This window comes from Mirounga leonina, unplaced genomic scaffold (assembly GCF_011800145.1).
Source record: "Mirounga leonina isolate KUSES-001 unplaced genomic scaffold, KU_Mleo_1.0 Mir_180, whole genome shotgun sequence".
NCBI classification, from domain to species: Eukaryota; Metazoa; Chordata; class Mammalia; order Carnivora; family Phocidae; genus Mirounga; species Mirounga leonina.
In genome coordinates, this window is record NW_023270469.1 from 8,306,213 (window position 1) to 8,324,368 (window position 18,156).

General features: G+C 43.5%; 2 protein-coding genes across 3 annotated transcripts in view; both read left to right on the forward strand.

Annotated features, from left to right (window-relative positions):
• The window catches only part of MAF (MAF bZIP transcription factor), a 14,083-nt gene extending 2,171 nt beyond the window's left edge, over positions 1-11,912 (forward strand). Inside the window, exons 2-3 of the mRNA XM_035025302.1 lie at positions 1-429; positions 4,695-11,912. The exon at positions 1-429 is cut by the window's left edge and continues 18 nt beyond it. Of these exons, the coding sequence (XP_034881193.1) occupies positions 1-429; positions 4,695-4,812 (547 nt within the window). The 3' untranslated portion in view covers positions 4,813-11,912. The remainder of the gene's footprint in view (positions 430-4,694) is intronic.
• CDYL2 (chromodomain Y like 2) overlaps positions 1-16,886 on the forward strand; it is a 1,015,850-nt gene extending 998,964 nt beyond the window's left edge. For both annotated transcript variants that reach the window (XR_004682909.1, XR_004682908.1), the window contains exons 5-6: positions 12,915-12,975; positions 15,971-16,886. The gene's annotated coding sequence lies outside the window, so the exon portion shown is untranslated. The remainder of the gene's footprint in view (positions 1-12,914; positions 12,976-15,970) is intronic.
• Positions 16,887-18,156: the final 1,270 nt, after the last annotated feature.

Consider the following 18,156-nt stretch of genomic DNA (forward strand, 5'->3'; position numbering starts at 1 on the left):
CGGCGGCGGCGGCGGCGGCGGGGGCGCGGCGGGGGCGGGGGGCGCCCTACACCCGCACCACGCCGCCGGCGGCCTGCACTTCGACGACCGCTTCTCCGACGAGCAGCTGGTGACCATGTCGGTGCGCGAGCTGAACCGGCAGCTGCGCGGGGTCAGCAAGGAGGAGGTGATCCGGCTGAAGCAGAAGAGGCGGACCCTGAAAAACCGCGGCTATGCCCAGTCCTGCCGCTTCAAGAGGGTGCAGCAGAGACACGTCCTGGAGTCCGAGAAGAACCAGCTGCTGCAGCAGGTCGACCACCTCAAGCAGGAGATCTCCAGGCTGGTGCGCGAGAGGGACGCGTACAAGGAGAAATACGAGAAGTTGGTGAGCAGCGGCTTCCGAGAAAACGGCTCCAGCAGCGACAACCCGTCCTCTCCCGAGTTTTTCATGTGAGTCTGACACGCGATCCCAGCTCGCCACCTTGATAAGTGCTCCGTGGGGGTCCGACTCGGGTGTGGGCTTGCTAGTTCCAGAGCCGTGCTCGCCGCCACCTCGCCCCCTCCCCTGCGGAGAGTGCCCGATGCCCCTGCACACACACACACACACAAACACGCGCGCGCGCGCGCACGCACACACAACACACACACCCAACACACACCCTGCTCCCAGTTGGCGGTGGTGGTGGCTGTTTTTAAATGGGGAGGGAGTGGATGTCTGGCTCATGGATTGCCAATCTGAAATTCTCCATAACTTGCTAGCTTGTTTTTATTTACGCCCCCCCCACACACACAATGTTCAAAGATCTCAGCAGAGTTCTTCATGATCACTTTGAAGCCTGCATCATTCACAGTGTTTTTTTTTTCTTCTTCAGTTCATGAGCTGGTGTTCATTTTCTGTGTGTGTGTGTTTTATTTTGTTTGGATTTTTTTTTTAATTTTACTTTTTGGAGCTTGCTGTGTTGCCCTATTTCCCAGCCTCCACCCTCATGCCCTCTTCACCCATCTCCTCAGAGATAAAAGAAAAAAAAAAAAAAAGCTAAGTTTTTTTTCCTCCTCCTGAGTTCTTCATGTGAGATTGAGCTTGCAAAGGAAAAAAAATGTGAAATGTTATAGACTTGCAGCGCGCTGAGTACCATCGGGTTTTTTAGCATTGTTATGCTAAACTAGAGAAAAAAAATCCTCATGAACCTGCCACAATCAAGCCTGCATCAACCTTCTGGGTGTGACTTGTGAGTTTTGGCCTTATCATGCCAAATCTGAGAGTTTAGTCTGCCATTAAAAAACTCATTCTCATCTCATGCATTATTATGCTTGCTACTTTGTCTTAGCAACAATGAACTATAACTGTTTCAAAGACTTTATGGAAAAGAGACATTATATTAATAAAAAAGCCTGCATGCTGGACATGTATGGTATAATTATTTTTTTTCTTTTTTTTTCCTTTTGGCTTGGAAATGGACGTTCGACGACTTATGGCATGGCATTCATACTTTTGTTTTAATTGCCTCATGACTTTTTTGAGTTCAGAACAAAAAAGTGCCACCCTAGAGCCTTCTTCCCATGAAAGTTTGCATCTGCTCCAAAACTGCTTTGAGTTACTGAGAACTTCAGCCTCCCATTGTAAATGCACTGAAGGCATTCCTTGTCAAAGATGCCAGAATGGGTTAAAAATTTAACATGGCAAACATTAAAAGAACTCTTAATGTTTTCTTTTTAATAAGAATGACCCCCCACTTTGGGGACTAAAATTGTGCTGTTGCGGAAAGCAGTCTAAAATTTATTTTTTAAGAAAAAAAGAAATCTGCCCCGTTATTTTTGGTTTGTTTTATTTTTATTATTTTTTTTTTTTTGGCTTTTGGTCATTGTCAAATGTGGAATGCTATGGGTTTCTAGTATATAATTTAATTCTAGTTTTTATAATCTGTTAGCCCAGTTAAAATGTATGCTACAGATAAAGGAATGTTATAGATAAATTTGAAAGAGTTAGGTCTGTTTAGCTGTAGATTTTTTAAAAGATTGATGCACTAAATTGTTTACTGTTGTGATGTTAAGGGGGGTAGAGTTTGCAAGGGGACTGTTTAAAAAAAAGTAGCTTATACAGCATGTGCTTGCAACTTAAATATAAGTTGGGTATGTGTAGTCTTTGCTATACCACTGACTGTATTGAAAACCAAAGTATTAAAGGGGAAACACCCCTGTTTATATCTGTAGGGGTATTTTACATTCAAAATGTATGTTTTTTTTTTCAAATTTAAAGTATTTGGGACTGAATTGCACTAAGATATAACCTGCAAGCATATAATACAAAAAAATTTGCAAAACTGTTTAGAACGCTAATAAAATTTATGCAGTTATAAAAATGGCATTACTGCACAGTTTTAAGATGATGCAGATTTTTTTACAGTTGTATTGTGGTGCAGAACTGGATTTTCTGTAACTTAAAAAAAATCCACAGTTTTAAAGGCAATAATCAGTAAATGTTATTTTCAGGGACTGACATCCTGTCTTTAAAAAAAAAAAATGAAAAGTAAATCTTACCACAATAAATATAAAAAAATCTTGTCAGTTACTTTTCTTTTACATATTTTGCTGTGCAAAATTGTTTTATATCTTGAGTTACTAACTAACCACGCGTGATGTTCCTATGTGCTTTTCTTTCATTTTCAATTCTGGTTATATCAAGAGAAAGAATAATCTACAATAATAAACTGCATTTTTTTTTTTTTTTTGATTCTGTGCTCAGTTTCTTAGTGTACAGTTTAACTGGGCCCAAAACCGCATTAGAAGTGTAAAATGCATCCTTTTCTCCACAGGAAGAATTAATGGAGGTGTAGGGAGGCAATAAGTCAGGGTGAAACATAGGCTATTTTGTGAGGTGGGAGGCCAGTCCGTTTGAATAATTAGCAATATTTAATATAAATGTAAATTATGACCTCTCAAAATGCATCCCTCCCTCCCCCCCTTCAACAAAGTCTTCAGTTTTCAAGTGAGTTGAGACATCATTGCCCTCTGGTGAAAACAAACAAACAAAAATCCCAACCAGAGAGTAGGGCCTTCTCAGCATTGTCCTCAGCTTCTGGTCCAGCAGCAAGCCCATCTAGAGAGAAATGGGCCAAGCAAAGAAGTCATGGCAGGAGGTGGCTTGGGCACATATGCATTTAATGGTAAAGATAAACAATTCTTGCCTTTTAGCTAAAATGGATTGTTTTTCCTTCTTCCCTTATACACCATGATTTTCTTGTTAGCAAGGCCTGACCCAACTTAACATCAACACTTTGGACAAATCAAATTGTTTGTTTGTTTTTAACTTTGAAGGTCATTTGTCTTAAATAGGAAAAAGAAAAACCCATCCCTTACTTACATAACCCCAAGTACATATCTGGGTTTAAAAACTGTGTTACTAAATCAAATTTCACTGTGAGTATTTAGCAGAGGGGGCCTCTCCACTTAGACAAGCTGACGATGATTTCAGATCACCTTAACTCCAGAAATATCAGCAAAAAGTAATGCCTTGATAGAATCAAGGCTGTGCTCTGATCAGTACTTAGCCCCAAACAGGCTGTGTATCAGAGGCTCGCTTCAAAGATGACTTGGAAAGTCTTGAGCTACCTTCACTAACGGCGTTGACCTATTTTAAAATGACATAAATTCATGCAACTAATGTTACAAATTCATGCAGTTTGCACTCCTCATCAACTTCCCCTAGAATGCTAAAAGAATGTTAGACAAAGCCAACACTGTTTTGAAAATATAGCCAAACACGATGACTTTCGTTTTATTTTGTGTTTGGTGTTTTTTGTTTTTGTTTTGTTTTGTTGTTTTTTTAAGATAATACTGCAACTCTGAACGAAGGCCTTATTTTGAAGAAAACAGGTTGTGTTTGGCGCGGATGAGTTCTGGGCAGTTGATCACCCTGTCTTCCTTCCCCTTTTCACAGAACGCGAAGACAGTGTATACCCACTGCATTTTGACCTTCCTTTATGTGCCAGTTTGGATAGAACTCCTGACTCCACACGTAATTTTGCTTAACAAAAGTCTTCATAGTAAACGTACTTCCATGCGCTCGAAGTTAGCTCTTCTCTGCTTCTGAGGTTTGGGTTTTTTTTCTCTGATCCCAACGAGGAGATAGGCAGTTTCCCCCTCCAGGGGCAGAAACGGAGATATATCATTTATGCAAAAAGCTCAGCATCAGATGAAAAGCTTTCAGGCAAACACATTCTGAAAATAAGAGTGCCATTCAGGATGGACTCACTGTAGTCACCTCCTGAGGAACAGGACTTGGGAGAAAAATAGTTGTGCCACATTTAAGCATTTCGATAGGACTCGACAAGGCAGTTCACTATAATAAGTGGGTTTGGGCCCCAAACAGGAGAAAGCAAAGAGGCGCTGTAGAAAATGGGGTTTGGGTGACTGGCTTTAAGAGAAGGTTAACTCCTTAGTGAAAGGCAGTTCTAGATAGAACCATGACTAAAAACTTTGAAATGTAGTATGAGAGGCAAACACAAATACGTATGTTTTGGGTGTTGTTTTTTGTTTTGTTTTGTTTTGTTTTGTTTTGACAAAGAAATCCTAAATTCTGCCTAAGTGCCCCTAGTAGAAATAAGTCTCTAAATTAAAAAAATAAATAAATTCTGTAAGGAAATCTAGCTTTTCCTTTCCACTGCATCTGAGTCTTTGTCTAAATAGTGTTAAAATTCCTTTCATTCCAATTACAGAACCGAGCCCACTCGCAAGTTGGAACCATCAGTGGGACACGCCACATTTTGGAAGCCCCAGCAATGTGTACTTACAGTGTATTCACAAAAAGACATTTCTGTGAGAACTGTACATTAAAAATTCATTATTATTGTTTGCAGCCTCAGAGCACACCCTGCCCCTGACTTCCGTTTAGTCTCCTTCTTGCAGAAAAATGATTGCGTTAGAGAGGAAGGGTAGTAGGGGTATAACCTCCGTGCTATGAACTCTGCCTCTGGTCCGAGGGTCTTTCTGTGCCAACCTAGAGGAAAGCACACGGGTGCTTCTGGCCTCACGGCGCTTGAAACTAAGTAGGTGCCATTGTTGTCAACCTGCAAGATTAGTTTTTAAAATCCACTGAAATTTAAAGGAGATCTATATGTACATTTCTACGGAGAGAAGTTTCCCAGAAGGTAGCAGCTAGCGTTTTTGAAACATATGTAGACACGCACACTCCAAATAGTACTTTTTCGCACTTCGTTGTTTCTCTGGCAGATAATTTTACTAAGAAGAAAAATACACTTGCCTCCCCTTCCCCAAGCAGATGCCATGGGCAGAAGCTTTAGCCGAGCCCCAGCACCCTGGCTTTCTGGTAGGCCCTGGATAGTATTATATTTATCAGTGATGCCAAACGTGTTCATTTATCAGACATAGTTGTAAATGAAAACAGCGTGTGGTCAAATACAAAGTTAGTTAAACCACACCCTCCGTGTGCTTTTTTCTCTACTCTGGCCCCAGGCCATTCACAAAATCACCTCCCTTGTGTTTCCCTACTTTTTGCACCTTTTCTTTTGTTAAAAAAAAAAAAAAATGTGTAACAATTTTTCACACTGTATCTGACACATTAATAGATCGACATCAAAACAGGCAGAGGTTCTTCCTTCTTCTCGGTGAGGAAATGATGTCTAGACACCATGTTTATCCACCTCAATGCCATAGCCACCTGGGCCCCCTTTCAACACAGGCTGGTGTTGAAATAACTCTCTTTATTATGGAATGCAAGATTCTAACGCCCCTGATCTTTCCTCCCTTCTCCCTTTACCCCCATAGTTTTTATTTGGTAATACCAATTCTAGATGCTTCTGTTCTTGTAGAGGCCCTCCCCTACGCCAAACCACCAGCTTTCCTGCTCAACACGATGAACAGAGGGCCAGGCGGCAGCCCCCCTCGCAAACATGGGCCACGGCTGCCTCCGTAGCTGTGTCCCCAGCACGTCCCTGTCTAGATAACAAGTTGCCTCTGACAAAGGTTGCCAGAGTGGAGTACGTTGGGAGGCTTTTTGTTGATGTTGCTGTTGCTTTGTTTAGGACAACTTACTTCCGTATTCACACACTCTTGGCTTTAGACAATGTACTCCTCCGGTCTTCTAGGCCAATCAATATTTTTAAAAGTCGGCTTGCCACACAGGTGTCTCTATTTTTTGCCTGTCGGTAGTTAAAGCCTAACTGAGGCAGGTTGGAGGCTAAAATACATGAGTGACAACCTTCAGCCATCTGACTTCTGTGCCAGGAAAACACAGCGCCAGGCTCCTGGCCTTACTTTTCACGTAAACACGCATGAGTGGAATGAGAGGCCAGATTCCTCTGCTCTAGATGGCTGATTTGCAAGGCTCCCCACTGCGATTTACTTTCATTTGATTTTTTAAAAATCACGTTGCCCCTTCCTAAGAAGATCTGTCTTGGTTTTTTTAGGGGAAGATTTATCTACAGGGAGAGGCTCTCATTTCCACCGCTTCTGATTATTCCTTGGGATGCTGAATGAATAATTGGGAGTCGGTGTCTTCCTTGTGGTTTTGAGGAAAATAAGAGAAACCTGAAGTTTGTTCTCACTCTTGGCTCATCCTAAATCTGAAAGATGCCCCAAGTCCAAGGCAGGGTGTAGAGGGGCCATCTGTATGGAAGGTGGTCCGGGGTCCAGCCCACCCCCCCAGTCAGAATTTGTTTGTTTGTTTTTGCACTTGTTTTAAAAACAGAGCCAGGAGTCTTAACCCACCTTCTGATAACACTGCTTTTCTCACTTTTGATATAAATCTTCAAACCCTAGACATCAAACAGCCCCAGAAAAGGGGAATTCTCTCTAAGCCTTGCTCCGCCCCAGCTCCTGAACAAACCCAGCTCTGTCTAGCCCTTTTTCTCCAGCGGGGGTAGGGGACAGGGTGAGAGAATTTCAGTCCCCCAGGCTGTCTCATGATTGTCCGGGCATAAAGAAGTACAGTCCTGCAACAATGCGGGAACATCTTTATCCTTTAGAGAGGGACAAAACAAAAAACAAAGCAAATCAAATTGCTCTGCACGAAGGCGTAGCAAAACCCCAGGCTCCTGTTCTCTGCACCCTCTGTGGGCGGTGAGAAATGAGGGGAGGAAGAGAGAAGGGTGGGGAGGACATTGAAGGCAAGAGTCCCAGGGATAATCCCAGTTGCCAGTCTGAATTTCACTTGCTCACTGGCTAAAGGCAGGCCCGGCGTATACATGGACCAGGTACAAACGAGGTTCGACTGTCCGTTCCATTCCCATCCGCTCCACATGTGTTTCCTTTTTGAAAACAATTTTAGAGCTTAAACCCAAACTCAGAAATCTGGGGAAATTGTTAATGTCTTAAATTTGGGGGCATTTAGAAATATATCCATCTGCAATTTTATAGCAGTGACGTTTTGGATCAGTCAGACCCGCTATGCCAATATTCATATGGTCCCACAATAGGTTTTAGGCATCAGGATAGTCTTTATTGTTTAAGTTCGAAAGCCCTTTATGTGTGTTTGTGTGTGTGTGTGTGTGTGTGTCTTCCATAAGTTTGCCCGCTATAATAAGACTGAGATAGAAAGGATACATCGATAGCACACAGAAATCAGATCTTCATATGAATTTGCATCAGAGTTGGACAGTTTTAAGAAACTCACAAAGCGCATTTTCCACAGAGAGGTTATGACTGGAATGCACAGTCCCTTACTCAAATCATAATCATCTGAGCACCTCTACCCTTGTTCAACAAAATTCATTCTCTTTTCCTTTCTTTTTGTGAAATAACATTTTTTCCCTATAATTAGGACTTTGGATTGCAAAATCACATTCCTCTCTTCTCCACAGATTCTTGGATCTTCAGTTACGATTAGAAAGGGGCATTAATTCAGGAAGGGAGGATGAGGGAGGGGTGTTTGTGGACATTTGGGAAGAGGAGGGGAGGAGAGGAAATAGTTCTGTGTTCACCCCCAACACCCCTCAGCCCCCGCCCAGCCCAGGCCTGGGTGTGAGCTACATGCAGGGGATTCAGATTCTGAATTTACTCTAAATATTCTGATCACCAACCTTGAGCATTTCCCAGCTAAGATTCCAAAACATGGTTTTTCCTTGTGGTTGGTTCTTTCAGTTAGGGAATAGGAGAGGCCATGAAATCTTACAGAACCAGGCAGGGAGGCTTGAAAACTGCTCTTCTGAGAGAACCCCCAAGGATGGTTGTGAAGGGGATCCTGAGCTGAAAACTCCCGTCAGCAGTGCAGATCTGCTTGTGCAACCAGGATTTGCCCCTGTTCTATGTGACCTCATCCACTTCTGGAAGCCCATAGAAGTGGGTTTCTGGCCTTCTTTGGGGCGTTCTCCAGAAGGAAAGCAGGCCTGAGGATCCCGGGACAGTAGGTGATTCCAAACTAGGCCAGCGGAGCAGAGAACAGGAAGAGGCCAGTGTGCAGGGCTGGGGGAGTACTGCTAACAGTAGCCAACCTTGGCTTAGGATCCCAATCCAGGGATCAAAGCTAGGACTGTCCCAGGGCTCCACCTCCCACCAGAAAGGATCTGCTTGCCTGGTGACTGACAGGCAACTGGCAGACCCCGGAGATCCCCAGGATTCCTAAATGCAATACCCATGTTCTGAGCTCCAGGGCTGTGGCCTCTTACCACCTGACCCTTGCCCCATTCCAGTGCCCTCTCTGTAATATTTACCACCTCTTTCTCCCATGCCTAGTTGCCCAGGGCCATCGGAGAGTTAGAGGTCACTGCCCTGGGGCCAGAAAGCAGTGCCTAAGCTGAGGCCTTGGACGCATTAAATCACTTCTGCCCCAGTTTAGGTGCAGGGAAGGGCAGGGCTGGAGCAAAGGGCTGGCCAGCAGGGCCCCGAGAGCGCGTGGTTCTGGAATGTTTAGCACTGGCTGCAGAGGGTGGTGACAAGGGTCTTGAAACCTGGACTTGAAGGAGATGAAGGCCTGCCCATCTCTCCGTTTCCTTGCCCCCCACCCCACACATGCTCCGTTCTGGCCCTGGCCCTGCATACACTTGCTCTGCGGGGGCGGGGGGGGGGGGCTTCGCCCTGGGCAAGGCTGCCCCCGCGAGCTGCTGGGGATGAGTGGAGCCAGGTGCGCTCCCCACCCTGGGGGTCCCTGGCTGCTCGGGGGCAGGTGCGGAAGGACAAAAGGCAGGAACCGTGGGGGCGGGTCCCAGACGCTGCCTGAGGTCACGGGGCAGTCAATCCCTGCTCTCCCCAAGCCCTTGGCTGCGCCCCCGGAAGCCGGCACGCTCCTGGACACCGGCCACGGGGCTCCCCTCTGAGATACCCAAGATACCGCCTCCGGGCGCCCGGAGGGGGGGCGGCGCCAACTGCGACCCTCCCCAGTCCGAGCGCGCCCCAGTGCCCCGCGCCCACCGGGCGTCCACGCCCCAGCAGCGGCCTCGGATTTGTACTGGAATTTGGTTTAATTTTCCAAGAGGACTGCCCTGGCCCAAGCGGAGCGCCTTGGTCATCAAAACTGTCAGTTCTGCTGCGCTCCTGGGTGGGTGCCGAGAGGGAGGGAGCGGGGTTCAGTCCTAAAAGGCTCCACCCCTCACCCTGGGACCCTCACCCCTCCCGCGTGAGCCGCCCCAGGATCCTGAAGATCATCCGCTGCTCCAGATCATTTGATTTTTACTCTATTAATTTTCCGGCCTATTTTTCAGATCGTTTTTCCTGCTCTGCTTAGAGAAGGTGGGGTGGGGGGAAGAGAAAAGAAAGAAGGAAATCCAGATAGCATTTTCGGATCTTCATAGAAATCTGGATATGTTTGGGGTTTTCCGTGGTATAGTTTGATGCTCATTGTAAAGGAAAGCCAGTCAAACAAACTTTATTAGGATTTCGACAACAGCTCCAGCATGAGGGTCTTGCTTGCATTCTCAGATTTTTAACACAGTTCTAATCCAATTTTGGGCCCCAGGAACTGTTTTTAGGAGGACAGATTTTAAAACTACTAGTGGCAGAAAGGAGCCATTCCCTGTAGGGCCTTTTTCTTATTGGGACCCTCAGTTTTTTTAGAGTCTCAAGCACGGAGGCAAGTAACATTGCACTTTCTGAACTAGGTCTCTTTTTTCTTTTCTTCCGGATGGATTCATTAATGTGCAGATAAATATGTTGAAACTAAAACAATGATCTTAGCCTCTGAGACACTTTTACACTGTCAAATTACACTAAAACCCTTTTTGATAGAAGGGGGGGAAATGTGTAATAATCATGCTAAGATTAAATCTGTTGAAAGATGGTATTTGAGTCTTTCCATTTGCAAACAATGAATGCAACGTATTCTTTCATCTGCCATCTATCTATCCATCTATCTATCTATCTATCTATCTATGATCTGCTATCTACCTACCTATTTATGGAGCCCTTTAAAGTAACCCATTGTAGAGGGAGAAGCTATTAAAAGATCAATCTGCAGTGTCCACGTTATGAAATAAAAATGATCACATGACAGAGTTAACCTGTCAACTCCATATTTCCGTAGGCATGAGCAAACCTAGTCTGAAATGTCCATCTTAGAATGATCTGCCCATAAAACCTTCGCCCACTTGGTGCGATGCGGGTCAGTGCAGAGATGCAAGCTGACCATCTCTCCGTAGCATGTTTTCAGGGTGCACTGTCCGTGTTAACTCCCTGAACTGTATGGGTACCCAGATCTATTAAAATCTTCCTTGGAATATCACTGCTCTATTTAAAAATACTATTTAATCATTAGGTAAATATCTCCAGCCTTTAGAGGCCCTGTGCTGGCAGACATATAGCTTGGACTACACTATGGCTATCTAGCTCAAAAACCTCTGCTCCCCTTCCCATGTGAGACCTCCTTGCCCCCACCACTCTTCCCTGATGACTAGCCTGGGTGAAGCTGATGAGAACAGAGAAACCGCATTGCCTTTTGGACTCTATTCAGGTGTGCAAACAGAATCTCTCCCCCCCTCCCCCCGCCCTTTTGAAAGTAAATGCCTTGATAACAGGATGGGTTGCCGGATGGCCAAAGAGTAGAGGTCATCTTGGGGAAAATGACACCAATGATCTAAAAAGGACATCTACTTTATGAAATTATAGGCGAGATGCCAAATATCACATTTAATGAGGCCTGATTCTTTTTCTCCAAAAATAACAGAGACTATCAATGAGACAGTCAGGAATGCAAAGGGGCATTTTGCAAGGCCTATGTTCAATTATTGCTTTGTAATATTTTTCCAAAATTGAAAAATGCCTCACGAGTATATGATCTCATGTAAATACCCCTTGCAGAAGCTTAACATATGTTTGCACTGCCTCAAAGGAATTACAAAAATATTCTTTCCACAATCTCTTAAGCTTTTAAACTATTCACTTGCATTTCTAAAAGAATCTGTTGTTCCTAAAGATTTAAAAAGAAGAAGAAGAACCTTCTATGGGAAGGGGTTTTGTTTATTTATTAGTTTTTTAGAGATTAGCCATCTGAACTTCAAATGGAGAACAATTGATAATACTGGTAACACTTCCAGGTTTAAAATTTAAGTGTGTTTCTTCCTTTTTTCTTTCTTTCCTTCCTTCTTTTTTCTTTTCTTTTTTTGCATAGAAATAATATATTTAGCAAAGATTAACGGATACTATTACATGAAGAAAAGTATTCTGTACTATAAGGTTTTCAAGGCATTTCTAACAAGAGGTGTGAATGAAGGCACATGATGTATTTGGGGCAGCCCTGACAGATACAAGAGTACAAATTTGTTTATCCAAGTGTTTTAATGCAGAGTTATATCGTCCAGAGAGAGGACGTTCAAAATAAGTGGCAAAGTTATGCTCAATGAAAATTTAAGTCAAGAAAGATTTTTACGTGCAGTTACAGCTGCCTACAGATTTCAGCATATGTGTGTGTATAGTAGATTTGTTCATACCAATTATAAGGTAATCCAAATAACAGTGTGGGGGATTAAAGAAAAATAAGTGAATATCCATCTCGGGGAAAAAAAATTAGATTGACTTGCTAGTTTATCACAGTTATTGTACACAGATTTGCTGTAACCATGTTGAATTTTTAAAATTAGATTTTAAATGTATTTTGACAGTCTGAACTTGTATGGTGTGACTAACTATAGGGAGAAATGACAGGTCTGCTTTGTTATTAAACTGCTGTCTGGAAAATATTGGACTCCGTACAGTAAATGATAATTATTTTGCCACTTACATTAGTACAGCTAATAGCAATAAGGGTTTTTTGAACCATAGAAAGCTAACTACTTTGAATTACTGTGCTTTGTTATTCACTGTGAAGCAAAAAGACTTTTTTTTTTTTTAGAGCAACCTCATTTTCATATCATGGTTCTAAGCATCCCCTGCTACTAATTTAAACGGAGAGGAAGTTAATAAATAAGTTAATAAATAAAAGGGTGGTATCTAAATGTTCCTATTTGTTAAGAGAACATTTGCAATTAAGGTCAGCGGTACCAGCAGAATAGACCAGAACAACGGAGGAGGAGGGAAGAGGAGGAGGAGGGAAGATGGAAGAGAATGGGCCCCAGTAAAGACCCAGGGGCAGCTGGACCAGTTGGGTTCTCTGAGGGATGGGCAGTCTGTGACCACTTGAGAGATGCCCATCAGAGACCCTTCAGATCCTCCCTACTGTGACCCTGGAATGACTCGGTTCTCTGAACTGAGGACAACTTCAAAGCTGATCCAGGCTGCCAGGCCCATGAGTTTCTCTATCTCAGCCTCCCCGGGGTGGGAGCAGTCGTCAGAGGGGGTGACCTTGCGTTCCATGTCATTCTCTTCCATGTGAACCCCTCCTCTGGCAGGTCTGAGGCCAGGATGCCAAAGCAAGCGGAGCTAAATCCCTCTTCTTTGGGTCTAATTCTGCCTTTTTTCATAGATAGCTAGGCTGCCTTTAACAAACTGTCCTTGAAACCTTCTTCATGGTTATTAATTACCCTTTGTTTATTTTAATATATTTACTAAATCAGGTACCCAAGGGAATCCTCTGCATCAGTGATGTGAAAAACGCTGTTGCCCGAAGTCAAAGAGGTACATCTTGATTTCTGATTTGCATGTGCTTGTTTCGATGAGTTTTCGATGAGGGGGATAGCAAGCAAGCAAGGAATGCTGATAAGCCCTTAGGCGTGAAAAGTTGCTTTAGTACTTTGAGTACTTGGGTTTCACATGGAACACAGATGGTGATCCTGGGGGGACCAGCATGCATGTGTGTCTGTATTTATCTCATTATGTAGGTGTGGTGTACAGAGTACTTAATCTCGTCTGAGGGAAGCCCACATCTTTAGCCTTAACCAGCATGAACCTCTTGACACTCACAGAGCTGGTCCTTCTGCTTGAATGTCAGACCATTTGGGTGAGCCTGGTCAACTGGCATCCGTGGTCCCTGGCTGGCTGTACCGGGGCCTCGTAAACATTCCTAATTGTCAGCCTCTTGAAATTCACTCCATACTCACATTTGGAAAATCCGGTGTCATTTTATTTATTTATTTTTTTTATTTTTATTTTTTTTAAAGATTTTATTTATTTATTTGACAGAGAGAGACACAGCGAGAGAGGGAACACAAGCAGGGGGAGTGGGAGAGGGAGAAGCAGGCTCCCCGCAGAGCAGGGAGCCCGATCCCAGGACCCTGGGATCATGACCCGAGCTGAAGGCAGTCGCTTAACCAACTGAGCCACCCAGGCACCCCCGGTGTCATTTTAAAGCACAGTGTGTCCCCCATTTCTGTATCCAAATGTGACTTTGGAACCACTTCCCACCTCAACTGTAGGCAGCAGGAGAGCGCAGGAGGCGGGTGCGGGGCAGATATCTGATTTTCATCTACTAAAAAAAAAAAAAAAGAAATTAAGATATTTAAATGAGTTTTCGATTGTAGGTATCCCAGGGTGAATTTAATAATGAAACCTCTTCATTTAGAAAGCTAGTCCAACACTTGCACACCAATAATTATTTAGTGTCATTGCTTTATGTATTCTTGTTACCTCTTATTGGCTAACGGAACAAAGTTTGATTTCTTTGTCATTAAAAAAATTGCTTGCTGAGAAATCTGCATGAAATACTGTTTTTGATTTCTAGAGAACCTGAGGAGGGGGGCAAAAGTCACATTGTCAAACTGCTACTCTTTGCAAAGGAAACACTTTAAGGATCCATTGAGTCCAAGAATGTTGGAAACCAGAACCCCATTTTCTCCCATTATTCAAAAGTAGTATCTGATGACTTACTTTTACACACTGCTTGAATAACTGGACTGTGAATATTTAACTATGATTTCTTTCCTAGCTTTATATAAAATTAACATTTTCCTGAATAGGCTCGTACATAGATTTTAACTCGATGTTATACCTTCGGGATTAATTTGAGTGTCCACGTGTGTGCATGCAGTACAATACTTTATTCCTCTTGTTTTTATTCCTTTCTTTTGTCTCTATCTTTATAATTGGAATTTGAAAAACATCTATTAAATATGATGATCTAGGCCCACTGGCAGGTTTTGTTACATTGAAACCATCCATTTTGAGCAAAGAGTTAATGAACTTTTAAGGCGAGGTTCACACTGGTCCTGACCCTCCTGGTAATTTTTCATATAAGGTTACTGGTGGGAGAGAAATCAAATTTCATCTGTGAACTTGATTGACAGGTGAGAGCAAGGAAGAGAACGGCATTTGGTCAGATGGGGAATCTGGGGGGAGGAGGACAATTCCTCTGAGTTACTCCGTGATATTAGATATTATAAGCGGACATATGAAAAGTTCAATACTTGATACTCTTGGGAGAGTTACTTAGTATATATTCAGAAAGTCACTTTGGCTAAGGGATTTTAGTAGTGAAAGTCCAAAATGGAGAACTGCTAGCCTTCTTCTCTCTTGCTCATTTCCACTACGTATAGCTTTGTGGCTTATTTCTGGCAATTTTCTAGCTAGAGTATGAAAATTAAACCACAAACCATTTGGGGAGCCGTATAATTACCTTTCATTTATTCTCAGAAACACCGTCTAAATTATATTATGGTTCTTGGGCATATTACAAAATATCCCTCCTAAGCGGTATCGTAAAAAAGATTAAATTCTCCTTTTCTGTAGCATCCCTTGATCCTGACTAACATTTTCCATCAGCGCATGTTACAGCTTAACATACACAAATCTACCCGGATGCATGATTTATCAAGATTGTACCTTCTAAGGAAGGTCTTCTCATATGAACGTCCGTGGAGACAACTGCACACTGCTATTTGGTGTAAAATTTTCCATGGTAGCATCCCTGGGTGGTGTGATGTTAGCATCTTTGCCATGGAAATAAGTGATGATGTTGCTTGACCCTAATACCAAGGGTGGCTTTGGAATCCACCTGAGGGGCCGTCCCTCAGCTTGGATTAACACAACTGCCCCTGCGTTGCACCAACACTGAAAGTTGGCTGTCAAGACACGTTCTCTCTTCTTGTGTGCTGAAACCCTATTTTGCAAGGTGGTGGTGGATCTTAGCCTGCTCTTGTCTATGCTCTGCCCATTTCAGATGTTCCTGACATTGGCTAAGACCCATCCGGATGCAACCAAGCCTTAGAGAGCTGCCTTGGGGCAGGGCAGGTGGGATGCATACGTAGGGGAGAGGCCTGTGTGTAGCTTTCCTGTCACCTGTGGTAGAAGCTGATGGAACTTGTATAAATAGTACTTCCTGGGTTCTAAGTACCCGTCAGTTTTTGTTTTTTTTTTCTCTCTCTCTAGTCTTACAATTAGCTGAGTGGACATATTTTATCCTGGCTGTACCCATGCCAATATGAATCCAAACAAATGTAAGGAAGGCTTCATTGTTTTATGAACCGGGATAAAAACAAAAAACAAAACAAAACAGCAGAAGTATTCAGAAATCTTGTTTTTATTTTGTATAACTTGACCTCCCATGTTGCCCATAATCATCCAGAGAAATAAAACTCGAGCATGATTTCCCGATGCCCTGTGTCAATGTGGGTGCCTTAGCACGGCTATTTAACTCAAACATAAAATTAAATATGTCATAATCGTGTTTCCCTTGCAGAGCCCATCAAAATATTTTAACAGAAATGGTGAATCAGGTGCTGTCATGCAAAGGACATGTGAAAACACAGACTGTAAGTTCCGGATTCTTGGTGCCTCTGTTGAGAGAGCCCAAGTGAGAACAGTGGCTGGTCTTGACTGTCTTCATTTCAGGCCCCTCGGGGGTTCTAAATACTCAGTTTTTAAAGTACATCCTCCACCCCCCACGGCAGCAAGGAACAGAATGCTGTCCTGTATGCAGATCTGGAGCGGACCCATCCATCACAAGTTCCATGAGTATGTCTTAAGCGAATTACATCAACGTATTTGTTGGCACTGAGAAAAAAAAGGGGGGGAGAATAATTTCACTTAAAGTGTTTATTATGCGGACTTACCTAATTGCTTGTTGTTGTTTGCTTATTTAGGTCATGCTCCCACACAACTTCCATCCGTACCCCCTTTCCATACAAGGTCTGCCTACTGTTTTTCTTCCGGTGGGCTCTGGTCGACTACTGAGCTGATTTAATCAATTAATTATAGCAGAGCAGGTGCAGGGTAACTAGCCTGATGATGCCATATGAAGTCATATTTTCAGTGAGCCCTAGGATACTATTGAAGGGGCAACTTAAAGAAATGACGCATTTAGGGGGGAAAAGGGAAGAAAAGAGTTTTGGTAAAAGTACGGCGCTCATTATTTAACACAAAGTGATGCTCCCGTAAAGAGCATCTGTGCTAAAAGCACACATTCAGTCACCTGCCAGAAGGTCAGACTTACTGCTGCCGTTCACAGACGCCAATGTCGAGACCCTCTTCACCTGCCCATTGCTGAGTCTTCTGTTTCCTCCAACTAAAAATCGCTGTAAAGTTGTTGTTCAGTGTCTGCATTTTGGGATTTTCCTGGCACCTAATGAAATTATTGGCAATAAATGAGCTAAGCAGAAGGGTTGGTTTTGATTTTATTATTATTATTATTATTATTTTTTTGGTCTTTTTGCAACATTTGGAACATGCTGGGGCAGGGGTCAGCCAGTGGGGAAGATTCAGTGTGCCTCTGTTTCCAGCATCCACGGGAAATATTACAAAGCCGTTAGCACTGATAGAATTAACACTAAGTAGGGGGAGGGGCGGAGCAGTTCCAGGTGTTGGGCAGGAAACTCAAACCAGCTGTGGGCATCACAGGTACTGTCAAGGGAGAGGACTCAGACACAGGAGCAGTGACCTCAGATGTAAGGCCCTGGAAGATATTAACACCTAATTAACAATCTAGGGGCACACATCCTACAACACAAACCCTGCCTGCCTGAGGTGAGAATGACAAGAAAGAAAGAGAAGACACTAGTTGGGTTTTGTTTTCACGTTTTCCCTCAGCAAGCTTTGTCTAATGACCTGTTATTCACATGCAGCCAGGGAGGATTTCTTTGTTCATTCCTGTCCACTGAAAAGCCCAGTAAGTTCATTAGCCAGCAGGTAGCCGGCGGAGGTGAGAATGGAATTGATTTACCCTGAGGTCACACCTCCTTTACATTGGGTTTTACAAAGTTTCTTTTTTTCTCCCCTGGCTCCTTCTGCCGCAGAGTTGCGTCCTGGGTTTACAGTTATTTTAAAGGGCTTCGGAACGAGGGGTGACTCCCCCCTCTCCCCAACAACAAAGTTAATCCAAATGTAGACCTTTGGTTGCCAATGGTAGTTAATTACAGGGCTTGAATCTGTACCGCGATGGTGTGCCTCGGGCGGGTTCATATTTTAAAATGAAGTTCATTCCTCATGTACGTGAAAAGAGGGGAAAGCTGCTGGGGGGGGTCTCTTCCTGGGCTGCAAATTTTGAATTAGGGAATAGAATTTCCTGTTTACGTTTTAAAAATCTCTCTTCCTTATCTTCCTGCCCTCTCTCTCACTTCATAACGGAGCCCTTAGAACACTTTCGAGACATCTTAAGGTGCACACGCTACGTTTCAGTGTTTGGAATCATGCATGGCATTTTAGAAGGCCACGTGAGTCTGCTGAAAAGGATGTGTAGCATCTCCCTGCGCTCGGCAGTAGCCAAGAGAAGTCAGAAATCCCTTCACCCACATTGACCTTTTGGGCACAAGCTAAGAACTGTTTTCTCGTACTTCGCTCCAGGGAGTAGCCCATACACACACTTCCGTTCTGATGCCCAAGGACTGTTTTACTTATTTGGTATTGGGCTTTCCCAGACTTTTGTTTTGT